General features: G+C 41.1%; 1 protein-coding gene across 1 annotated transcript in view; it reads right to left on the bottom strand.

The window, feature by feature from the left end:
* Window positions 1-6,217: 6,217 nt before the first annotated feature.
* acsf3 (acyl-CoA synthetase family member 3) overlaps window positions 6,218-21,173 on the bottom strand; it is a 31,198-nt gene continuing 16,242 nt past the window's right edge. Inside the window, exons 7-9 of the mRNA XM_061036555.1 lie at window positions 9,687-9,821; window positions 9,184-9,295; window positions 6,218-6,765 (exon numbers count right to left, since the gene is read on the bottom strand). Coding sequence (XP_060892538.1) covers window positions 6,651-6,765; window positions 9,184-9,295; window positions 9,687-9,821 — 362 coding nt within the window. The 3' untranslated portion in view covers window positions 6,218-6,650. The remainder of the gene's footprint in view (window positions 6,766-9,183; window positions 9,296-9,686; window positions 9,822-21,173) is intronic.

The following is a 21,173-nucleotide window of genomic DNA, read 5'->3' as shown; positions in this document are numbered from 1 at the left end:
TGATACAGATACAGTATGGATGTGTGTCACACACACAACCAACAGATCTGACAGATTCTAAGTGGATAAGCAGCTCAGACAAAGACTGCGGTTATATCGCTGCGCGGGCAGAGCCGGAGAAGAATAATGCTGCACATTTCTCCTCTCAGCTGCCACTTTAATGAGCAGACAAAATGGCCACCGTTGAATAATTAATATGCGGGTCCATTAACAAGGCATTAGAATGCATTCTATCTCTTATTGATTTTTTCCTGTCTTTTTTTTCTTAGTTGAAAACTTTTACTCCATCCGTAGACCACTCTGCGTCCAGCGCTGGCGAGAGTGAAATATGGCTGCTGCTGTTTAAATGTCAGCTTTGTAATTACACATGGAGCCACGAGCTGGGCAATCCCACGGCCTGAGGGCCTCTGATTTATGGTCAGGCACGGATGGCAACTGCAAAGACACATACAGACAAAACACATATACGCATGAAACATTGCTTTTTCTCTCTCACACATTCACAAACAAACAACCTAAAACTAATGACACACACTTTTTTAACTGTAGAGTTAATGTAATGTTAGCTTAAGGCTGTACTTTAACATATTAACAACAAAGAAAGACACAATAAATAGGACGGTTGATCAATGCCAGTTATCATAAATTCATTCATTTTCTTCTTTACCTTTGTATGTAAACCTGAGCTACGCTAACATACTTTCTTTTCATGAAACCGTTTTAACATTTTATGTCTCACTCTTATTTGTGACTACCGTACCTACTGACTTGTTTTTCTTTGGTACGTCACTTAACAGTTACAGTAAATGATGTGTCCTACACTATATAATAATGATATGTAGGTGAGTTGGCTATGTTGAAAGATAATGGTATGTCTTGAAAATAATTTTGGCACCTGTAAGTTGTTGGGAATTTGTTTGGAGATTTCTTGTTCTTAATATAGTCTTCTGAACATGTTAAACCCTAAGCTATTTCCACATGAGCTCACACATCTAAAGGTTAAAAACTCCAACCTGTACGGTTTTGCACAAGTAGTGCTGAGAAAGAGAGAGTAGAGCATTAAAAAAAACGAGAAAAAAAAACAGTGACAACAATTTTGATAATGGTTGAAATGACACAACAAGCTTAATGTTGCTCTCTGTATTTATTAAATACTTTGGGATGTTGGTATTTGTAGACAGAAAAGCAGTGTAGTCTTTTGACTCTGGTCATGCATTTTTCATTTAGATTTCACTTTTTTAATCATAGACTGAATCATCAATCTCTAAATATCAAATAAATCAGAAGTTAAATTGAAAATGAAAATAACCATTACAGCCCTGCTTCGTCTTGCATGGATTCAGAAACTGATAAGAGTCATTATTTCTCCAAGTATCTGTTACACACACATAAAGTGCAACATCAACCTCACCCCTTCCCTCCTCCCAGCATTTTTGCTCAGCGGTCTAACACAGTGTCTAGTGGCATGTGGGACACCCCGGTTCAATACCCCCTCCCTCACGCACTCCGCCCATCAGTCAGATTCTGGGCACAGATACCTGCTGGGAAAACCAATCTATAGCTGGACGAATGGAGGAGGAGAAGCGCGGCCAGATCAATGTACAGATATTGATACACGCAGCCATGCAAGAAGACTACACTCCTTCTGAACTCATTCTCTCTCTCACTGAAAAGATTAGGAATCAAGATGAACTGCTGAGTAAGGTTTGTGTGTGCGTGTGTGGATGACAAAAGAGACACTGTAGCAGCGTGGCAGATAGTACAGATAGAGCAGGAGAGGAGAAGGAGGGAGTGGAGATACGCAGTAGAGACACAGATTACCACCACAGAGCTCAGTAATGGTGTGAGGGGAGCACGTCAATAATAAATACCTCCCATTACAGCACGGTGGACCGCTGCTGCAGCCTGTAAAGCATGACACCCGCTGACTCCCTGATCTACCCCAAATTACCCCTGATGCTCTCACACTGAGCTTCTGTAGATGACAACATACACCGACTGCATCAAACACAGAGATAAACATCACAGCTACGCACGGATACATGCAGGAAATCAAACATGCAGCTGCAGCAATGATTTCATTTCGAGCAAAGTACAGAGGTTGAGCGTCAGGGTTTGAGACTTCTGAAGACTCCCTGTTGGGGTTTGGACTTTTTTTTTTTTTGTTGAAAGAGTCCCCTCCCCTCCATCCCCTCTCTTCACACAGAGACGAGGCTTGACATCCAGGTGTTTTATAGTATTTGTGGCTCTGATCATCCATCAAGCCGATCGATCACTCTCCCAGCAGCTTTTATTAATGATCTTGTCAGGCAGCCCGCTCTCGGGTGCAGCCGCTTGTCCAGAATGATAGATCATTAGCTAGTCTGCCTGCTATTTATTCTCTCATGACCTTGTCTCTCTCCATTGTTGAGTGGGCCGAGTTATGAGAGGTGGGACATGATAATTCGCAATTGATTCCGTTTTTTTTTCCAAACACAAAAGTTTTGTCGGGGTAAAAAATAAATCATACAGTACTCATTATGCAAAACATTTCCATGAAGTTTCGAATTAATAAACCTTGGATTATTATTATATTATTGATCGGTCATAAACTTTTTTTGTGGCTTTATTCATGAAAATTATTTTTTGTACTGCGATAATCTAATCCAATCTAAAAAAGTAACTACTACCTATAGTTACAAGATGAATTTGTGGTATTAAAAAATAAAATATGTACTCTAAAAGGTAAAGAAGTCCATTAATATCTTCCCTTAAGCTATATTTAGGTTAAGAAACTGAAGTAAATGGTACTACTGCAGTAGTGTTGTGTACACTTTTCATAGTAGAGTATAAACCGTGTAAACACAGGAGTTAATATTATTTTTGGTCATATATTGGTTTGGTAGTTCAATCTACGACACTGGTAAACAGACAGCACCATTAAAAAAGCATTCAAAGTGCTTTTACATTACATGTCACATTCCCCATGTTTCAAACATATTTATATACTGATGGCCGTGTCATGCAAGGTCCATCATCATTTCACACACACTCACACTAGGATTCAGTATCTTGAACAAGGACACTTAAATATGCCCAGGATACTTCAACATGTAGACTGTCAAAGAATCAGACTCACTCTTGGACTGAGCCACAGCTGAGGCGTTTTCCATGTTTCAACTCATCTGAAAGGTAACTATTGCACAGAGCTACCAGATTAATGTAGTGGAGTGAAAATAAAAAAGTCTCCCTCTTAAATGTATTCAAATATCCCAAGTTGTTCTTAAGTACAGTATGAGGTAAGTCAACAAAAATGTTTATATCTGCAGCAGCATTTCAGCCACTTGTGTGGCATATGCATAAACTTGCGTTATCATCACCTAGAAAAAACATGCTGCAGAACATCAACAGACAAGAAGACATACATAATTAACATAAAGCACAGAGGTACAGGAAAGGAAAAGAAAATAGGGGGAGTGATAGACAGAGAAGGAGGGAAAAAAAGGTCAACAGAGAAAAAGGCAAAGAGAAAGCAGAGAGCGAGTCAGCAGGAGTTTCACAGGAAAGAAGCCCGAGGCTGAGCCAGTGAGGTGTAAGCAGCTTCAGAATAAACATGAGCTCCATGTAAACAACAACCTGCCACTACAAGCATCGGTTACGCACCCACACAGACCTGCTGGGGTTCTGGATTCACTGATGTGTGTTTGTATATGTGTGTTCTGTATACTCAGGGTGTCCCTTGGGCTCCAGAGCCTTGCCTGTCATCCTCTCATCACTCCTCTCTCTACCAACTTACAACCTTAAAGCCTGTCATGTTGATCACGGAGCTACGGGCCCAGAGCCTTCTGTGATTGTCAAAAGTGCGCAAATGTGAATACTTGACTGTATAATTGTAGCCTGCTTTACTGTTTGTGTCTGTGAGGTACAGCTGACATGCAAGTGCTTCAGAGCACTGCTTTGAATCTAAAGGATTCCGTGATTCTGTGCTTCATTAAATCTGTTTGAAGTGACCTTCATTGATCAAATAGAAGAGGGAGAAAGGTCTTCTCTTCTTGAGTTATTCATAATGGATGGCTTTCAGTTTTAAAGCAGAGTAATGGGATGATGTAGACTTCAAATTGAGTTTGAGCAACATACTGTAGATCAATTACAAATCCTATATGCACATGTCTAAAACAGTTTGTGACCTGTGGGTATTGGCTTCATTATGTAATTGATATTGTAAATGCTAATTATAATATATCAGGTATTATGTTGTGGAGTACATGTTTAAATTGTTGTGTTAATACAGTGATTTACATCTAGCTTAGCAGAGTTTAAGGAATTTCCCCAGAGCTCAACTTCCGATGACCCTGATGAAGGCCACAAGCCGAAGCGTGTCGGTCTAATAAAGTTAATCAAGTCGATCTATATACTACAATCGCTGCTGGAGCTTTTTCACCTCCCAGAGCTAAACTTAGAATAAACTGTAAAATCTAGTTAAAAAGCACTTTCCCTTTTTGGAATGAACTCCCTGCCCATAGGTGTCTGTGAGCCCTGTTTCGAAGTTGCCTTCAACCAGGTGCATGCTGGGATATGATTCTGAATATTGGGTAGAGAAAATAAATGGATGATTGAATGAATTGGCATTCAAACAGTGTGCTGGATGTAATAAAAAAAAATCTCAGTTTGAAATGCAATCCTGTTTCAAACATTTGTTAGCTTGTGAAGGCGGCTGGTTCTTGTTATAACCGGATGTGTCCACCGTCTGAAGAGGAAGCTAAATTAAACATCAACTCGCAAGCCAGGCTTTCATTAAAGGAATCCTGTGACAAATATACAACAGGAAACGTTCAAATATGAACCCCCCCCCCCCCCCTGACATCACCTGCTTCTTTGAAACCTCTGTTGTTCTACGCAAACTCTCCATGCGTCTCCAACACGCAAACAACCACACCGGTGTCCCCCATTACCCACCCTGCAGGACCCTGGGGCCCAATAAGCAGCCATCTGCAGACAACCTCTTCCACCACGCTCCAGCAAACACAGCCAGGGAGTGTATGCACGTGCGTGTGTTCGAGAGGAAGAGAGAGGTGGATGTAGTTCAAGGACAAGAGCACTCCATCAAGCCAGAGTCTTGGGAATATCCACCAGCAATACCCACCCTCCCCCTCTGTGCACCAGGGGGGCACTGGAACCCATCCTGAGTGCCCCCCTTAAAAAAAAACAAAAAAACAAAATCACCTACACTGGAGTGTATCTGCTACAACATTCCACTTCTATGCTCTTCAGTTCTGATTTTAACCCTCCACTGCTCGTTTCAGCCTCAGCGTGGCAGCCCTGGCCTTCCTTCCTGTGGTCCTGGCTGATTCCCAGCTCTGGCGTGGGTGGTTGGGTGGGGCGGTGGAGGGGCGAGGGAGATTTGGGGGCACTGAAGCTGTCCTCTGGTGCTCCTGCAGCCCTGCCTGCTCATCCATCCTGGCCTGCCAGCCCACAGATCGATAGCTCTGCTCTCTTAATCAGGTCTCTGGTGACTGTGGGTGGACAAGTGTGTGTGTGTGTGTGTTGGTGTGTGGACAGGGGTTGTATCAGCTTGAGATTACACTTGTGTGTTTATCCAGCCCTCATTTCTCTGGCTGTTCATTACGACTGTTTATCTCAACTATATTTTACTGCTTCCTTCTTCTTTGGCTTCTACTTTATTTCCAAATCCTTTGCATATCACTTGTTCAAAACTCTTTATGCTGACTTTTTCTACATCTTCATTTATGTCACAAACCTCTCTTTTATCATCTTTCTCTAGCCAGATCTTGTTAAGGCTCCCATCTCCCTGACAGTCCTGCTTTCTATTATTTTTTTTTTCTCCTCTCAGTGCCTTTTTCTTTCATCTCTTCATGCACTCTCTGCCTGTTCTGGCAGCATGCCAAAGCTCATTCAGAAAGAAGCTCCAAGTCAAGTTGGGCCCGGTGTTGCTGCTATCTGTTTTGACTTGTGATGAGTACAGAGGAGGCGAAGTATTGGAGAAAAGGAAATGAGAAAAGGATGAGAGGTGAGAAGAGCGAGAGGGTTAGTCAGATGGAGTGCGGGGCATCCAGCTGTGCTGTTCGTGCATTGCTAGAGAATCCGCCTTCAGGCTCTCATCACACCTGTGTAACCACAGCTGCACAGACACACACACCCATACACACAGATTTACATAGAGTTTAACAACACTGTTTATGAGAAATAGCAAACAGAAAATAACTACAAAACTCTACAATTTATCGAAATTAAACTTTTTAATTTTCAGATAATCTGTTATTTCAAGTGCATCACAGTTTATAAAACGCTGAGGACCTAATATTAACAGTGTTTAAATACTGATCACATTTTTAACTTCATCCTTGCTCCTCTTCTACCAACACATTGTCTCTTTTATTTGCTGTTGGTGTAATTAAGTATGGTTCATTATAATGTTCATATCACTCAACCATTAAAATTATCATAGGAACATCACCATTTTCATCCCCCCAAAAAAACATCATCAAAGAGTCTACTAGTGGGTGTACTCAAAGTGCTTTTTCGTGTTTCAGGTACTGTGTTTCAGCACCTTTTTTGCATTGGCAGAATATCCTGTTCATGGAAGTGACATATAGCTTCAGTTCTTTAACCAGGAAACCAGCATGTTGTCATCGATGTCGGTGAAAGTCCAGTCATGGGAAGAAGTGTCGCAGGAGGTCCTTCTTGTTGACCTTGCCCATCTGATTCCTAGGCAGCTCTTCCACCAGCAGCAGGCCTGTGGGGATGGTGTAGGGGGCCATGTGCGCTCTGCAATAAACACGGATGTTAATGCACTGAAGAATGCTTACTGCAGAGAGGAAGATAAACACAGACTCAACACAGACAGTTATGCACAAGGACACACACACACACACACACAACACTGATCTATGTGCACACATGGAAAGGAACACGCACACATATGCACCAACAAAAAGGAAAAACAAAACAGAAAACAATTGCAAAACAAAGGCTAGCCCTGTGGCAGAGTAGTGGAGATAAGGAAAGAAATGTCCTTCATACACGCTGCAGCTCTCCTCTCTAATACCCACAATTCGCCTTCCAGACACAGACAATTCCCTTCATACAAAACAATATAATCACTGTGAGATGAAATAAAAAAAAACAAATAATGAAAGGGAAAAACAGAAGGCTGCGATAATTAAAAGTGTTTTATTTTTTCCGTTTTGGGTGCATGGTTGTTACGTCAAGTCTTGAAGCCTGAAGCATTTCTATTATCTTCTAACCTAGTTTGTTTGTTTGTGTCTGCGACTGTGTGTGTGTGTGTGTGTTTGTTGTGTGCATGTTCCTGTGTGGTTGCGAGTAAGCATAATGACTCATACTGCTGCCATCAAGCTCTCCTTTCAGCAGATGTCTCTGTCTCTCCATCTCTCAGAGCCAGTAAGTAAAGTGTGAGCGAGTACATGTGCGTACATACACCATCACTGTAATGGAGCTTGCTCGTGTCACCAATTTCTCTAGGGCAGTCTGTGTGTGTGTGTGTGTGTGTGTGTGTGTGTGTGTGTGTCTGTGTTTGTGTGTGCATGAGCATGTGTGTTGAAGGCAGTGCGGGGTGCAGAGGGTGTGATAGAGATTCAGACTGACAGCTGAAGCTAGGGCACTGAAGAGTGAGCATTCATCTACTTGTTTATGTCTCATTTTATCTCCCTCTCTCTCCCCTACAACCCGGCCTAAGCAGTAGGCTGTGTGCTGGCACTGCCTGTCTGCTGGCAGCACCCCTGGCACTGTGTGTGAAAGAGTGTATGTGTGTGTTTGTGTCTGTGTGAGCAAGTGTGTGTTAACCCAGGTCACAGGCTGCAGCAGTAATCCACCATGCTGGACCAGCAGGCCACAGCAGTAGGATCTAACGCCCCCACACCATATGGAGCCCACAGCCTTGAAACACACACACACACACACACACACACACACACACACACACACACACACACACACACACACACACACACACACACACACACACACACACACACACACACACACACACACACACACACACACACACACACACACACACACACACACATGGAAACACAGACTATCCACTCACAGAATAAAAAAGATGTGAATAAATGATACTGGTGGGAAGAAGAATAGTGTGAAAGACAAAAGCAGATGGTAGAAAATGTGGACTAATGTGATAGGCAAATTCAGTGTTGGGGGGGCGAGAAAAGGAAGAGGAAAATAATACAAAAGAGCAGTGTTTGTGTTTAGTTTTTTTGCCAATCCACAGCATAGGGACGTACGTTATATTTCATGACAAACTTTCAAAAGCCAGTTCTGACATTTGGAAAAGGGAAGGGGAAAAATGATAGTACCAAAGACAAAGTCCTACATAACAATAATTTGTCTTTTTTTTCCCTCCCCATATCCCTCGATTTTATCATTCGTTCAGCTCCCCTCATTAGTCGTCTTTGTCCTCTCTTTCTCTCACATCCCTTCCTATTGATCTGAGGTCCTCAGGTCCGGTCACTGGGGAAATGTGAGCTGAACTGCTCGGAGAGAGCTGCAGAGTTTGCATTAGAAGCCTTTCATTTGTTTACCACCAAACTGACAAAGAGCTGTAGAAGTTTTGTCCTTGAATCAGCATCATAAGATAAAACCTAGACAGGGTCAGTGGCTGTGGATCAGTTGGTAGAGTTGGTTGTCTCTCAACCGGAAGGTCGAGGGTTCGATCCTCACCTCCTGAAGCTACATGTCCGATGTGTCCTTGTGCAAGACACTTAACCCCAAATTGCTCCCGTTTCGGCGTGTGAATGTGTATAAATGGGATTAATTACTACTGATGGTCACTCTACACAGCAACATCCACCATCAGTGTATGAATGGGTGTGAATGGGTAGGTGTGACATGCAGTATAAGAGCATTTTGAGTAGTCAGAAGAATAGAAAAGCGCTTTACAAGCTCAAGTCCATTTACCATAAACTTTGAAGAATAGGGGATTATTTTGTGTTTCAGTGAAACATTTTGTCCTCCCTGAAGCGTACGATCAACAGCTAAAACAAACGATAACATTCCTGCAGATACTAACTCATTCTCTACAATCACTGCGTTAACAAAGCTTCATTCTTAAAGTAAACATACTCACAGTAACAGTGTTATTTCCTCCTAACTATCAGGCAGTGACTTTAAAAGAGAACATGATCTGGATAAAAGTCTCAGTACCTTGCCCAGATCTTCAGCTCTGGCAGATTCATGCTCCGTCCCTTCTTCAGCTGAACCACAGCGGTGACTTTCTGACCCCAAGTGGCATCAGGGGCCCCGATCACAGCAACATCTGCAAGGGACAATAAAACACAAGACATATTACAAGATTATAATCTTAATCCAATGATTTGGATTAAAAGTGCTCAATGGTATGTTTAATTACAGGGTGTTTACATGCAAAAAGAAGTTGCAGATGTCCTTAAACCAAATGGACCTTTATTTTAGGGGACAGGCAAGAACATCATAAAAACTCTGTTGAGCTCCATTGTTGTAATGCATGGTCATAAATTAGAGAATTACATACAATATAAAAGAGGCTGAGGTGTTGACCTACTATTACAATGTGAATGCTCTCCAGTTCTATCATAACAGAATTATTCCTGGTCCATTTTACAGCCAAACAGCAACAGAGCATTATAACCCCACTCTGCTTACAGTCTACACCTGTACGTATCTCTTACCTGTGATGTCTGGATGAGCGAGCAGGTGACGCTCCACCTCGAGGGCACTGATCTTGTAGCCACCGCTCTTGATGATGTCAACACTGGTGCGACCCATGATCCAATACACACCGTCTTTGTAGACTGCTGTGTCTCCTGTAAGACATATCAGCACAGAGAGACATAAGACGAAATAAGAAAATGTCATGGCCCATATATTTTGGGAGTATTGTCTTCGAAAAGCAGGTCAGAGAAATTCATGACTTTGAGCAAAATGCTATCATCTCCTTGTTAAGCCTGGCTTCAGGATATATAAGTGTAAAGAATCTTAATAGATATTCTTTTCTGTAATCTAAAGCATGCGTCACGCAGAGAGGAAAAAACATAAAAAACAAGTTTGTCTGAAGAAATGGCCGGGGAGATGCAGACAACATGGATGGTCTGTTCTTCAGCGAGAGCTGGAGGTAAGATTTGTGCATTTTAGCTTTAATGCCTGTTAACAATAGCATGCTGCAGCACCAACATGCAGTGGTGACCATTTACTTTTTTGAAGTTACACTAATGGTCCCAATTCAAAAGCGTTTCAGCATTTTCAGTTAATGCCAAAGCTTGTGAATTTTCTTTCAATGCTTGAGGCAGTTTCTAAACTGAACTTGCCACAAGACAACTAAATCTTCTGGCAGTCGTTTTACCCAAAATACTTTTTGAGAAGGTGGGAACATTTAAGTGAATATTGATTAAGCTGAAAATAAAAAACAGCTGAAATGATTTTATTTCAAGTCATAATGAAGGGTGAGTAAACTTGAAAAGTGTGTTTTGTGTGTGTGTATGTGTGTCTGTGTGTGTGTGTTGAGCGAGGGGGGGGGGGGGGGGGGAGTGCTATGGATGAATGATTGTTTAAGCCCCCCCCCCCCCCCCCCCACACACACACACACATCATCCTCTAGACACACACCCTCCACACAAACACACATAGGTGTCTGGGGAACAGGTGTGGGGGAGGATGAGTACAGTATGTGGGACGAGGGGCTCAGCTGGGCCGGGGGATGACAAGCAGAGGAAATGGGTCAGTATGGATGAGTGGAGAGAGACGAAGGGGGAGAAAAATGGACAGAGGAGGGAAGGAGCGCAGAGGAGAAAAGACGGAACAGGATGGTGTCCTTTTGGTCGGATTATTACAGGTGGTGCGTCCACAGCTGTGGCCGAGGAGGCATTGGGGGTGTGTGTGTGTGTGTGTGTGTGTGAGAGAGAGAGACTATGATGAGGTTAAGCAGGTGCTGTAGTTAAGGTTGGATGGTTGAATGGAGGTGGTGGTGTGGGAGGTCAGCAAAGGTCAGGGTTAGGTGTAGCAGTACAGTACCACACTGGGAGTTTTAAAGCTTAGAGTATTTTTTTTTAGCAGTAGCCTCGTAATAACCATTTAATTTGCTGGTAGACTGACTTTGTTTCCTATGGACGGGGACAGACTGGCCATTTCCCTGAGGCAAGAGTTTATGCTAAGCTAACTGGCTACATTCCAAATGGGATGATTTTAGACTTTATCAATCATCTCATTGAAAACTCAGGGAAAAGGCGCTTAAGGGTGAAATGCTCTTTTATTTCTTGGTAGAAGTTTGCACTTGGTAACTTTAGAATCAGCATTCCTCTTGCTAGGAAACATTTCCATCAAGTTTGTTTTTTTGCTTTCATAGACACTAAAATAAGTAACGGTCTACACCTGAAATATGGAATTAAAACAGAAATGAAGTGTCCCTGTTTTACCTTAAATATACATGAAGCATATGAAGGGAAGGATTTGATTTTTGATTTTGGTCTGATTTCTCTGCCATCTTCCATCTGTTCTCTACTTCATCATTTCATCTAATTTGTTCTCTACTCTAACCCTGTATCCCTCCATCCATCTTACATTTTCTTCAGTTCCCACTACTCCAGTGTCAGCCAAACACCCACAACTACGTTTTCTCCTGTTTCCGTCTCTCTCCACCATCTTCCCATCTTCTTCTTCTTTCCCCTTTTGCCTCTCCGCTTCAGCATCAATAGAGGGCCCATCTGTTCCCATACATCACGCACTTCATTTCAGTTTATTAGCTGGGATAAATCATAAATATTTCATTATACATCACGGGCGGCTGTCGCCTGCACACCGACAATTTATCACCGCTGCCCTCTCTGCCGGCTTGCCACGGCGGCTATAAGCTTTCCAGTCTATTAAACAAGATTGATACAGTGTGTAAATTTAGATATTGGGAATTTCTTCACAGACCACTGCTCCGCACTGATAGGCCAGGGTAAGAGGGGAAAGGGAGAGGGAGGATGGAGCGAGAGGAGGAGGGAGGGAGAGGGATGGGTTTTAACACTACTAACAGGGTAGTTACTGATTCCTCTATTCTCGTCCTCTTTTGGGAAAAGAGAACAAAAAAAGTGTTACATGCACATGATAAGCTGTTAGTGTGTCCTGTAAGTGTATGCATTAGCCGAAACAAATACAATAAAATACAACACTTTTGCCGCAGATGTTCAAGTGCAAAGAAAGGGAATGGCATTAATGAAGCAACATGTGCCAAAGGGGTTGAAAAGAAAAACTCAAGACAACATACTTGGAATGAGTTTGAAGTACTTGTACATGACTGTTTGACCTTGTCTCTTTGAGGAGAAGGAAATAACGAGGGATAGAACAGCACGTTTGGAGAGAGGCACATGAGGGAATAGCGATTGGAGAACACAGACTGATAAAAGAGGAAAGAAGGGCGGGAGAGAGATTGCTGCAAACTGTGTTACTGGGACGCACACTCACAAGCTTGCACAAATACATAGTGTATGTACACTAACAGCACATGAATACACAAACACACATGCACACACACAAACAGACAGACACACACACATACACACACACACACCACTTCAGACATCAGAGACTCTGCCATTATGTGTTATGGCGTCGGAGGCAGATATGGCCGAATGGCTTTCTTAATTAAAACGATAAGAAGCCTAATTGCACTGGGCTTTCATCTCATTCAGAGGCATTAAAGAAAGTGAAGGCACACAGTGTGAAAAAATAAAGAAATAAAAACAGATCAAGACTTCAACTGGAGGGTGGAGGGCAGAAAACTTCCATAATGTCTTTCAGAAAACAAGAAAACCACATTAGTTGGCTCTGCAGCAAAGTTCATTATGTTGCAGCATAATTGAAATTCCCTGAAAAATTAACACTCAATTATTTTAAGCTATTCATTATCATTTCTGACCAGGAAAACAATTGCAACATTGTGCAGGGAAGTGTGTTATCACTATATATATTTTTTTTAATTCCAGCTATGGTAAAGAGTATTTTTTCACAGAGCAGAAACACAAATTGCTTCTGAAACAATTCCCGCTCTAGTGTGACATTTTAACAGAACTCTTGTTATGGCCTCTGTTCCTGTTGTCGTTTTTTTCAAGAAAGTCTACATTGGTGTTATTTTTGACTGATTTCATTGTGAGGAAATATGAAATTAAACAAACTAGAGGGAAAAAAAATGGAGAATTATAACATTTATAAAATTGGAAGTTAGCATAACACAGTTAGACAAAAAGAACACAATTTAGATTATACCAAGTCTACAACAGATACATGTAAAATAATATAGAATTAGACTAGTAGGTTTTATCCTACTGTCTGAATCAGACTGGTGTCTCTTTTTCCATCACACAAACTGCTTGCCTGTGGCAGGGGAGCATCATGGGGGCTGCACAGTGTTTGTGACATCCATGTTTCCTCATTAAATATGATTGAAGAATTGACAAGATAAATAAAAAGCCATGGGATATTTTCAATGCTTTTTCAAAAAATCATTCATGTCTGTCTTTATGTCCTGCAGTCCTCTTAAATTTGTCTTATTATAGGGTGCCTTGACCCAAAAAAAATGTACCGGTAAGCTACACAACTATTCAAAAGACAGACACACACATACGTAGTCCAGAAATGTTGCTTTGTTTGGATAACGTGCAAAAGAAAAGGTCAGAGAGTGACATATGACAAAGGCCAACATCACAAAAACACTTCAGCCTTTCTGCCACAGGCATGGCTGCTGGAGGTGTCGCGAAGGAGAGAGGAAACTAAAAACCACAAAAACAGTTTTTGTGGAGGTGATAGAAGTCGTCTATTAGCCTGTCAGAACTTTCCAGCAATACAACAGAATTCTGCAGCTGCTGAAATAGACAGAAATACCTGTTATACGAGTGTCTGGAATTGAATGGGATCTGAGTGTGACCTTGATCTAAGTACCATAGTTGTTTTGTGTGTGTGTGTGTGTGTGTGTGTGTGTGTGTGTGTGTGTGTGTGTGTGTGTGTGTGTGTGTTTTGAACAACCCACTCCACCCTGGAGATATGGCCGGCATGTATCCTCCTGTAAAGTGCACTTTGAGAGATAAAATGAAAACATGTCCACTTCCACATTATATTCTCATCCTGTTTCTGACTTTCTGCACCCTCAAACTCAGACAGACTAACAGTTTTAAAAAGAGAGAACAAATGTTTTCATCCATGGACAGAGTTTGGCTAAAAGAAATACAATTCCATGCGCTCAAAGTAGGATGGAAGTTTTACATGTATGTGTGTGTGTTTCTACATTATAGAAATGCATATCTCACGTGCTCCATCCCAACATGTCTGTCATTTCATTATCATTAAAGCGATCCCTTTCGTAGCTTTAATCTTTTATTCTGAGCCTCTTTAGTCCTTTTTGTTTCGGTTTGTGAAAGATGAAGTTCTAACTTTTTTCTTAGAAACTACTGTTTTGTGAAATCTGTCTTTAAAACCTCCTTTTCTTTTACAGCGTTTGATAAGAGGTGGGAAAAAATTGTTTTATGTAAAAATCAACATTCTTATCTTCTGAGATTTTAAATAGCATTATAGATTCATAACTTCCAAAAATCTTTTTTTTTTTTTTTTTTGGCTAATCAGTAACTCCCTGCTAAGCGCTAAGGCTAGCTCTTTAACTCAACAGAATGCCAAATAGAGCAACAAGAAATTCAGCCAGTCTCACAGATGACTGGAGTAGATCCTGAAGTATGTACTAATTCATAAATAGACCTTGAATCATGAATCCAGAATCGTTTTGAATCAAATATAGATTCTGAATTGAATCGTGACCCCAAGAATGGAAGTCGAATCGTGAGACACCCAAAGATTCCCAGCCCTAGCGTTTGACAGAATATAGAATTATTTACTGATAAATGAACAAATGTAGTTTTTTAAAAGTCTGAAGTAAATTTCTGAGTCAAGATGTTGCTACTTCTTCCTGTCATCATCTGTTGTCTGTTAAATGATTTGGCTTTTTATTACAACGTTTTCACTTTCTGGTCCCCGTTTTTTTTTTTTTTAAAGTTAAACAAATGCAACAACAAACTCCTTAAAAACACCTGAAAGACATTTTTCAGAGTTTTCCATAAGTGTCAGCTGTGTCACGTCGTTGTTGTTTTTTAGCATGAATGATTTAACTTGACGGAGGACTTTGGTCAGCAATGAGTTTGAGTTAGAGGCAGCTGAGCTCACTGCTCTGACAAAGGGCTTCAGGAAAACACAGATTTCAACATGAACCTGTTTTATTCAATGTTTCACCAATTTCATTTATGGAGGCACATACAGTATGTTTTGGAGATGATGAGACCTCTATGAATAATTTGCTTCCAGTCTGTGCCTCATGAACTACAGTATGTACAACTGAAGTGTTGTTTTGAGACTCTGTGAGGTTTACAGCCTGACATGCATTTCTCTTGCATACGTACAGTATATGTACAATTAATGACAGCTGAGCTTATAAGAGCAAAAATGCTAATTTTCAACCACAGATTTTTTGAAAACGGGGTCAGCTCGACTGTTTTTAAAGGGCAGCACAAAACAAAACAGAAAATAAACTTAAAGAAATGACAAGAGTCAGTTGTTTGTACTTAAAGTATACATTCAAAAATACATTCACACATTTTTAGTTCTCTTTAACCTGCTACTGCTATCCTGCCTTCACAATCAAAAACCCTTCACCAGAGCACTTCTTAGGTCAAACCAGTTTTAGTTGTTAAGATAAGTGCCTCAAAGCTACACTGTACTTCTCTGTAAAGTGTCTCTGCGGACACCACCAAATAACGAAACAAAGTTTTGAATTGTTTTAAGAACGACCTATCATCCAGATAAACTCGGACATCGTTTTTTGCCCTCAGGAAAGTTGACATTTAGAGACACAATTTGACAGACATGTCGTGTTTGTACATGTCTCCGCACTAGAATGGCTGAAGTGCTTAAAGTGAAGCCAGCGAATTGTCTCTCTCCTGCAAGAATGCACAAGTGGCGTCACAGTCTTTCACCAGTGCAGGTTAAAGCTGAGTGCCCTCCATCACTGAGGAGAGGAGAGTCTTATCTGCACAGGGCCGAGGAGAGGTCTTGGTGTGAGTCATGCCTCTTCTCACTGTGACTGTAAACACTTAGCATATATGAATATTAATGCTCCACATTAAAGCCCCGATGACTAGATGGAGGAGTTAATGAGGATAAATAACAGACAGCCAAGCAGTGAAATCTCAGCTCTGACATTATTTATCATCCTTAACTTTTGTCACAGCTCCTTTTTTAGCAATTAATATCGTACAAGAAAGCACTTTGCACTTGGATGAGTGATCTAATTTGTTTAATATAAAGCAATTAAAGTAGCTTGAATTGCTTTGTGTTAATGTTACTGATTATATTCCTTGCCGGGTTGCCTCTCAAGCAGCAGATAACAAGCTGAACTTGAGGATTGATGTCTGTCTCAGATCTGCCATGTTCATCAAGCAAGCTGCTTAACAGCAGTTTACATGCTCCCCCCTCTCTGCACTGAATCACACAAATCTGATAGCCTGATCGACAAAGCGACTTCGGGAAACAACAACGGTAGAACAAAGCAGATTTCATAGTTCAGATCAGTTTTTGATTTTTTTGTACTTTCTTGTTTGTACTTTCATTTTTGTAATTTCCTTCTTTTTTCTTTTTTTTTCTTTTTTACCAGAAAAGATAAATAAATATTGGGAGGAAAAAATAAAATCCATCCACAAATCAAGAAACGGCTGATTCAGACCCGCTGGTGTCATTCCAGAATTTAGTTTAACACCATCATAATCTTAAATTAGATTATTAATCAATTTAAGATTATGAAGGTGTTGAACTAAAATCTGTAAATACAGGACCCCTCCCCCCTTCTTTTTGTGTGCCTTTTGTGCAGAAAATAAAAATTCAGAGAAAGGTGATTCAACAGCTGGTGCCCTCCTGGAGTTTTGTTTCTCACATGACAGTGTTTTTACTTCATTTACCTGTGACTGGTGTTAGTAAAACTAGGACCACAGCATGTTGCCACCTTGTAAATGTAAATGCTTCAGGGATGTCTGGTCCGAACAAAGGACCACACAAAGGACCAGCTTCATGCAGGGTGGTTGGGATGTTGGTGAATCCCACAGGGAGCTCTGACATTGGAGTCAGGAGGACACAACGGGACTGAGGGTGAAGTCTGACATTGGGAGTGCAGAGAGGGAAGGGATGGAGGCAGGGAAGAACAAGAGCACAGCTGGGAGCTAAAAGCATTGTACAAATGACGAGTGATGGCTCTGCAGGATATGAGCCACATTCTGTCTGTCTTTCTGTGGAGGATTTACCCTGAAGCCCTGAGGCTCACCTTTTACTGCTGGGGTTACATCTCTCACAGTCACACACAATTGTAGACACACGGAGAAGCATGCTTCAACAAAAGGTTTTACATATACATTAAATGTGTTTTAACACTGAAACTCTGTAGGACTAATGTCTTTTCAAGACTGAAATACCTAAAGGTTCAACATGCAACATGCAGTTTGTTAAGAAGACTGACAGGTGTATTCTGAGATATTTCTGAAAATATAGGAGCAAAAACAAAATTTACACCTGAAACACATTTGTCTTTTCTGTATTAACTTTGCTCATGTAGGAAGATTTTGTAGGAATGAGCCAATAAAAAGTATAAGCTTAAACACCAACAATTTGAAATCCCCTTGTCAACTTTTCCTTCAAGTTCTATCAATAAATTATTTAACTTTAGATAAGACAGGGTTAATAGTCAGACCCCAAACACAATTTCCTCTACACTGCCTGCTAAAAACCAAGCCTTCATTATTTATCACTCAAATGCAAAATTTGAGAAATGGCTAATGCCCGAGCTTCCCTCTCGTCCCACAAGTCCTTATTAATTTATGTGTTCATACATTTATTTATGGTTTATTTCAGAACATCTTAATCCATTCTGGGACTCTGGGGCTCTCTTTGTTGACACTGACTCTAAACCCAAATCTACTGCACCACTTTAAGTTTCTCTCTTTCTTTTCTCTTCACTCTGTTTGCCCTGACTTTTTGTATTTACATGTGTACATCGAATCCAACAACAGAAGGACTCACAGTGCTGTCAACATGAGCTGCACTTAAACTGTTGCTGTGGACAGCAGACAGACTGTACAGCAGAATGAGCACAATAAAGAAGGGTTAAAAAAAGGAGAGAGGGGATCAATGTGCTCAGAGATGTTTGTGAAGATGAGAGGAAAGAAAGAGGGCGCACTCAGGAGAAGGTGACAGCTTCCCTATAGAGCTGCCAGTCATGCTACACAGCAGCAGCTCGCACAAGAGAAGACACCTCGACTTATTGATCTAAACTCTCACACTCCTTCTTCACTTCTTACCCTCCACTTTTTGTTCAGTTTCCCCTTCCTATAAACCTGTCAGGCTCCAATATCTGCTTCATTTTATTCTCAGACTTCAGCTTCCACACTAAAGTACAATTGACTTTAACCATTTTCAATTTATTTCACTTCACTACAGTTATGATGACTGACGTAACTATTGTAAATCGAGCATCAACGCAGTAACCTGATCTGCTTAATTTAATCTGGATTTGTACAACAAGACGTTTACATGCATTTCTCCAATAATAAAAACATTTTCATCCACCTGCGATGATGCAAATTTTAAACTATAGCGATAAAGAACATAAATGTCGGGACTGAAAGAAGACTGAAAAATGGTTTTGCTTGGCCTTGGGTGAAGCTTGATGCATTCATTTAAAATAAAACGAGACAAAATAATGTAGAAAATATAAAAGTATTAAATACATAAATGATGTACATTTTGGAAGTTCAGGATGGGCTGTTTTGAATTCATGGTGCATTCATACGTCTTCCATTTATGCATTGGTTCAGTGGTTTCTGACTGAAAACCAGCAATTGTTAAATTGATGCACCAAACCTTTTTTCTGCAAATAACATAGTTGATGGGGAAATACATTCATTTTTATTTTCTGGAAATGAACTCTCCGAAAATTCAATACAGGCCATAAAGATTGGAGCCATGAAGAAGACTATGTAGAAGCTCAATGCTTATATGTTGCAGAAGTCTGGCTTGTAAGGCTAAAACATAAACATACTGTATGAATGAAAGACATATGTCATATATGGGGGGGGGACTGACAGAAATGATTAACTTCAAAATCAGGAACTTTAACATTTTGACTAAACCTGGTAGCCAGCTATACAGTATTGGGGGAGATAAGAGGAGAAATAATTCAGAACATGTTAGCCTTGAAATGACCCACTGAGGTCAAGTATGTGAATTCCTAATACACGTCGTGTATCGTTGTGTATTGTTTTTGTGTTAAAAAATATTTGTAAAATGTATCATAGCCAGAACAAAAAAAACAAAAAAAACAAAGTACATCTTAGTCAGATCCTTGAAAAGCAGTCTGGTGCTGAACATGATTCATTTTTCCTCCCTGACCTGAAGGTCAAATCCTATAGGTTGGAGAAAAGGTGAGATGGAGAAAGCGCTGTGAGGTGACGAGGGATCAGCCGAGAGTTAACAAGTCAGAGATGGAGTGAAGATGACACACAGTGATAGAGAGAAAGGTGGAGTGTGAAACTGGCAGCAGGTGTGAGAGTAAAAAAAAGGTAACAGTGTGAGAGGGGAGGTGGATGCTAAGAGTGGGTTAAGTGCAAGAAGTCTCCTTCTAACACCCCCCCACCCCCACCCCCACTGAGAGACTTAGTATAGACATGGCACGAGTCTGTGTGGATAGTTTGACAATACCAACACTTCAACTTTGATATTGAGAGAGTGTCAGTCACTAAACTAAGATAGACATCTCAAAAACATCCCTGAACCTCAGCTGCTGTTGCTACTGCGATTAGTTAACTTTTGTTTTTAACTAACTAATTGTTTTTTTTAATTGTGGTGTTAAAAAAAAGGGATCAGTGCAGCAAGATGTATGGTCTCTGTCTTTCCATACATTCTATTTCAATGTCAACACATTTCACCCTCGATACCTTCAACGAGACCATTCTGAGGGTTGTTGTTTTTTTAAGGAGCGGCTAATATAGCCTCGAGCACAGATGAGAATTAGGCCACGGAGGTTTGTTAGCTCTCATATTCAACATTATAGATTTTTATTCTTTGAATTATTTCTAACTTGTAGTCTTCAGATGTCACATCACATGTCTTGCACCTCTTCTGGAACAATTACTTTTTAATTTACCGAGTAGTGTTCCTACCCTGTAAACAGACCTTAATGGGTAAAATCAGTGAAGTTCAGTCATACAATCTTCAACTTTTAAATCAAATAACCAGATAAGTTCTAACTGAGTTTGTTATCAGTCAAACTGATGACTCAACCATGAGAGTTGAGCTTTCAGAGTGCTTTAACAGCTGCCTAATAATTTGTAAGCAAAAAAATAAAGAGAACCTTTACGTCTGGAAGCTGTGATGCCCCAAATACTCCACTCGCTTCACATATCTAAATATAAATTGTGTGTGTGTGTGTGTGTGTGTGTGTGTGTGTGTGTTTAAGTTGGCATTAGGGAACACAGGCAGGTGGGTGAGCAGGGAAAGTGTTTGAAAGCTTCCTATAGAGTAGTCCACTGGGTGTGTGTGTATTTATGTGTGTATGTATACGTGTGTGTGTGTGTGTGTGTGTGTGTGTGTGTGTGTGTGTGTGTGTGTGGCTTGAGGGAGCTGTCTGTGGGGAGCTGATTGCACGGGCTCTCATTATGTGGCCGGTGGCTGTAATGGAGTGTGACAGCAGCGTGCTGTGCTCTGGATCTCTGTCCTTCCAGCCTGCAAAGCCAATTAAACACACTCTGCCCTGGTCTCCCACTGCCTCACCCTGCCTTGCTCTCCATCACTTGTGCCTTCCTTGCCTTCCTTTTTACCCCTCTTCCCTATACCCCCTTCACCATCACCATCCCCAGCTCTATACTTCCCCCTCATCTGTCCTCACTCTCTCTGGGTCCTTACGTGCCCTCCTTTATGGCAGACTCTTTTAACCCCCTCTAACACCACATTTCCAAGCTCAAAGCCCTCAAGTGTTTGCTTCTGGCCCTTATCTCCTGTTGTCTACATGACAATTAAAAAGCTCCTACTGCATCTGCCCCCCTCCTACCCCCCTGAACCGCCACCCCAAGTCAACCCTGTCTCCCTGTGGCATTGCAGTA

Source organism: Labrus mixtus, chromosome 1, assembly GCF_963584025.1.
Source record: "Labrus mixtus chromosome 1, fLabMix1.1, whole genome shotgun sequence".
NCBI classification, from domain to species: Eukaryota; Metazoa; Chordata; class Actinopteri; order Labriformes; family Labridae; genus Labrus; species Labrus mixtus.
Note: the sequence above shows the minus strand (reverse complement) of the source record. Positions and strands in the feature narration are given on the sequence as shown.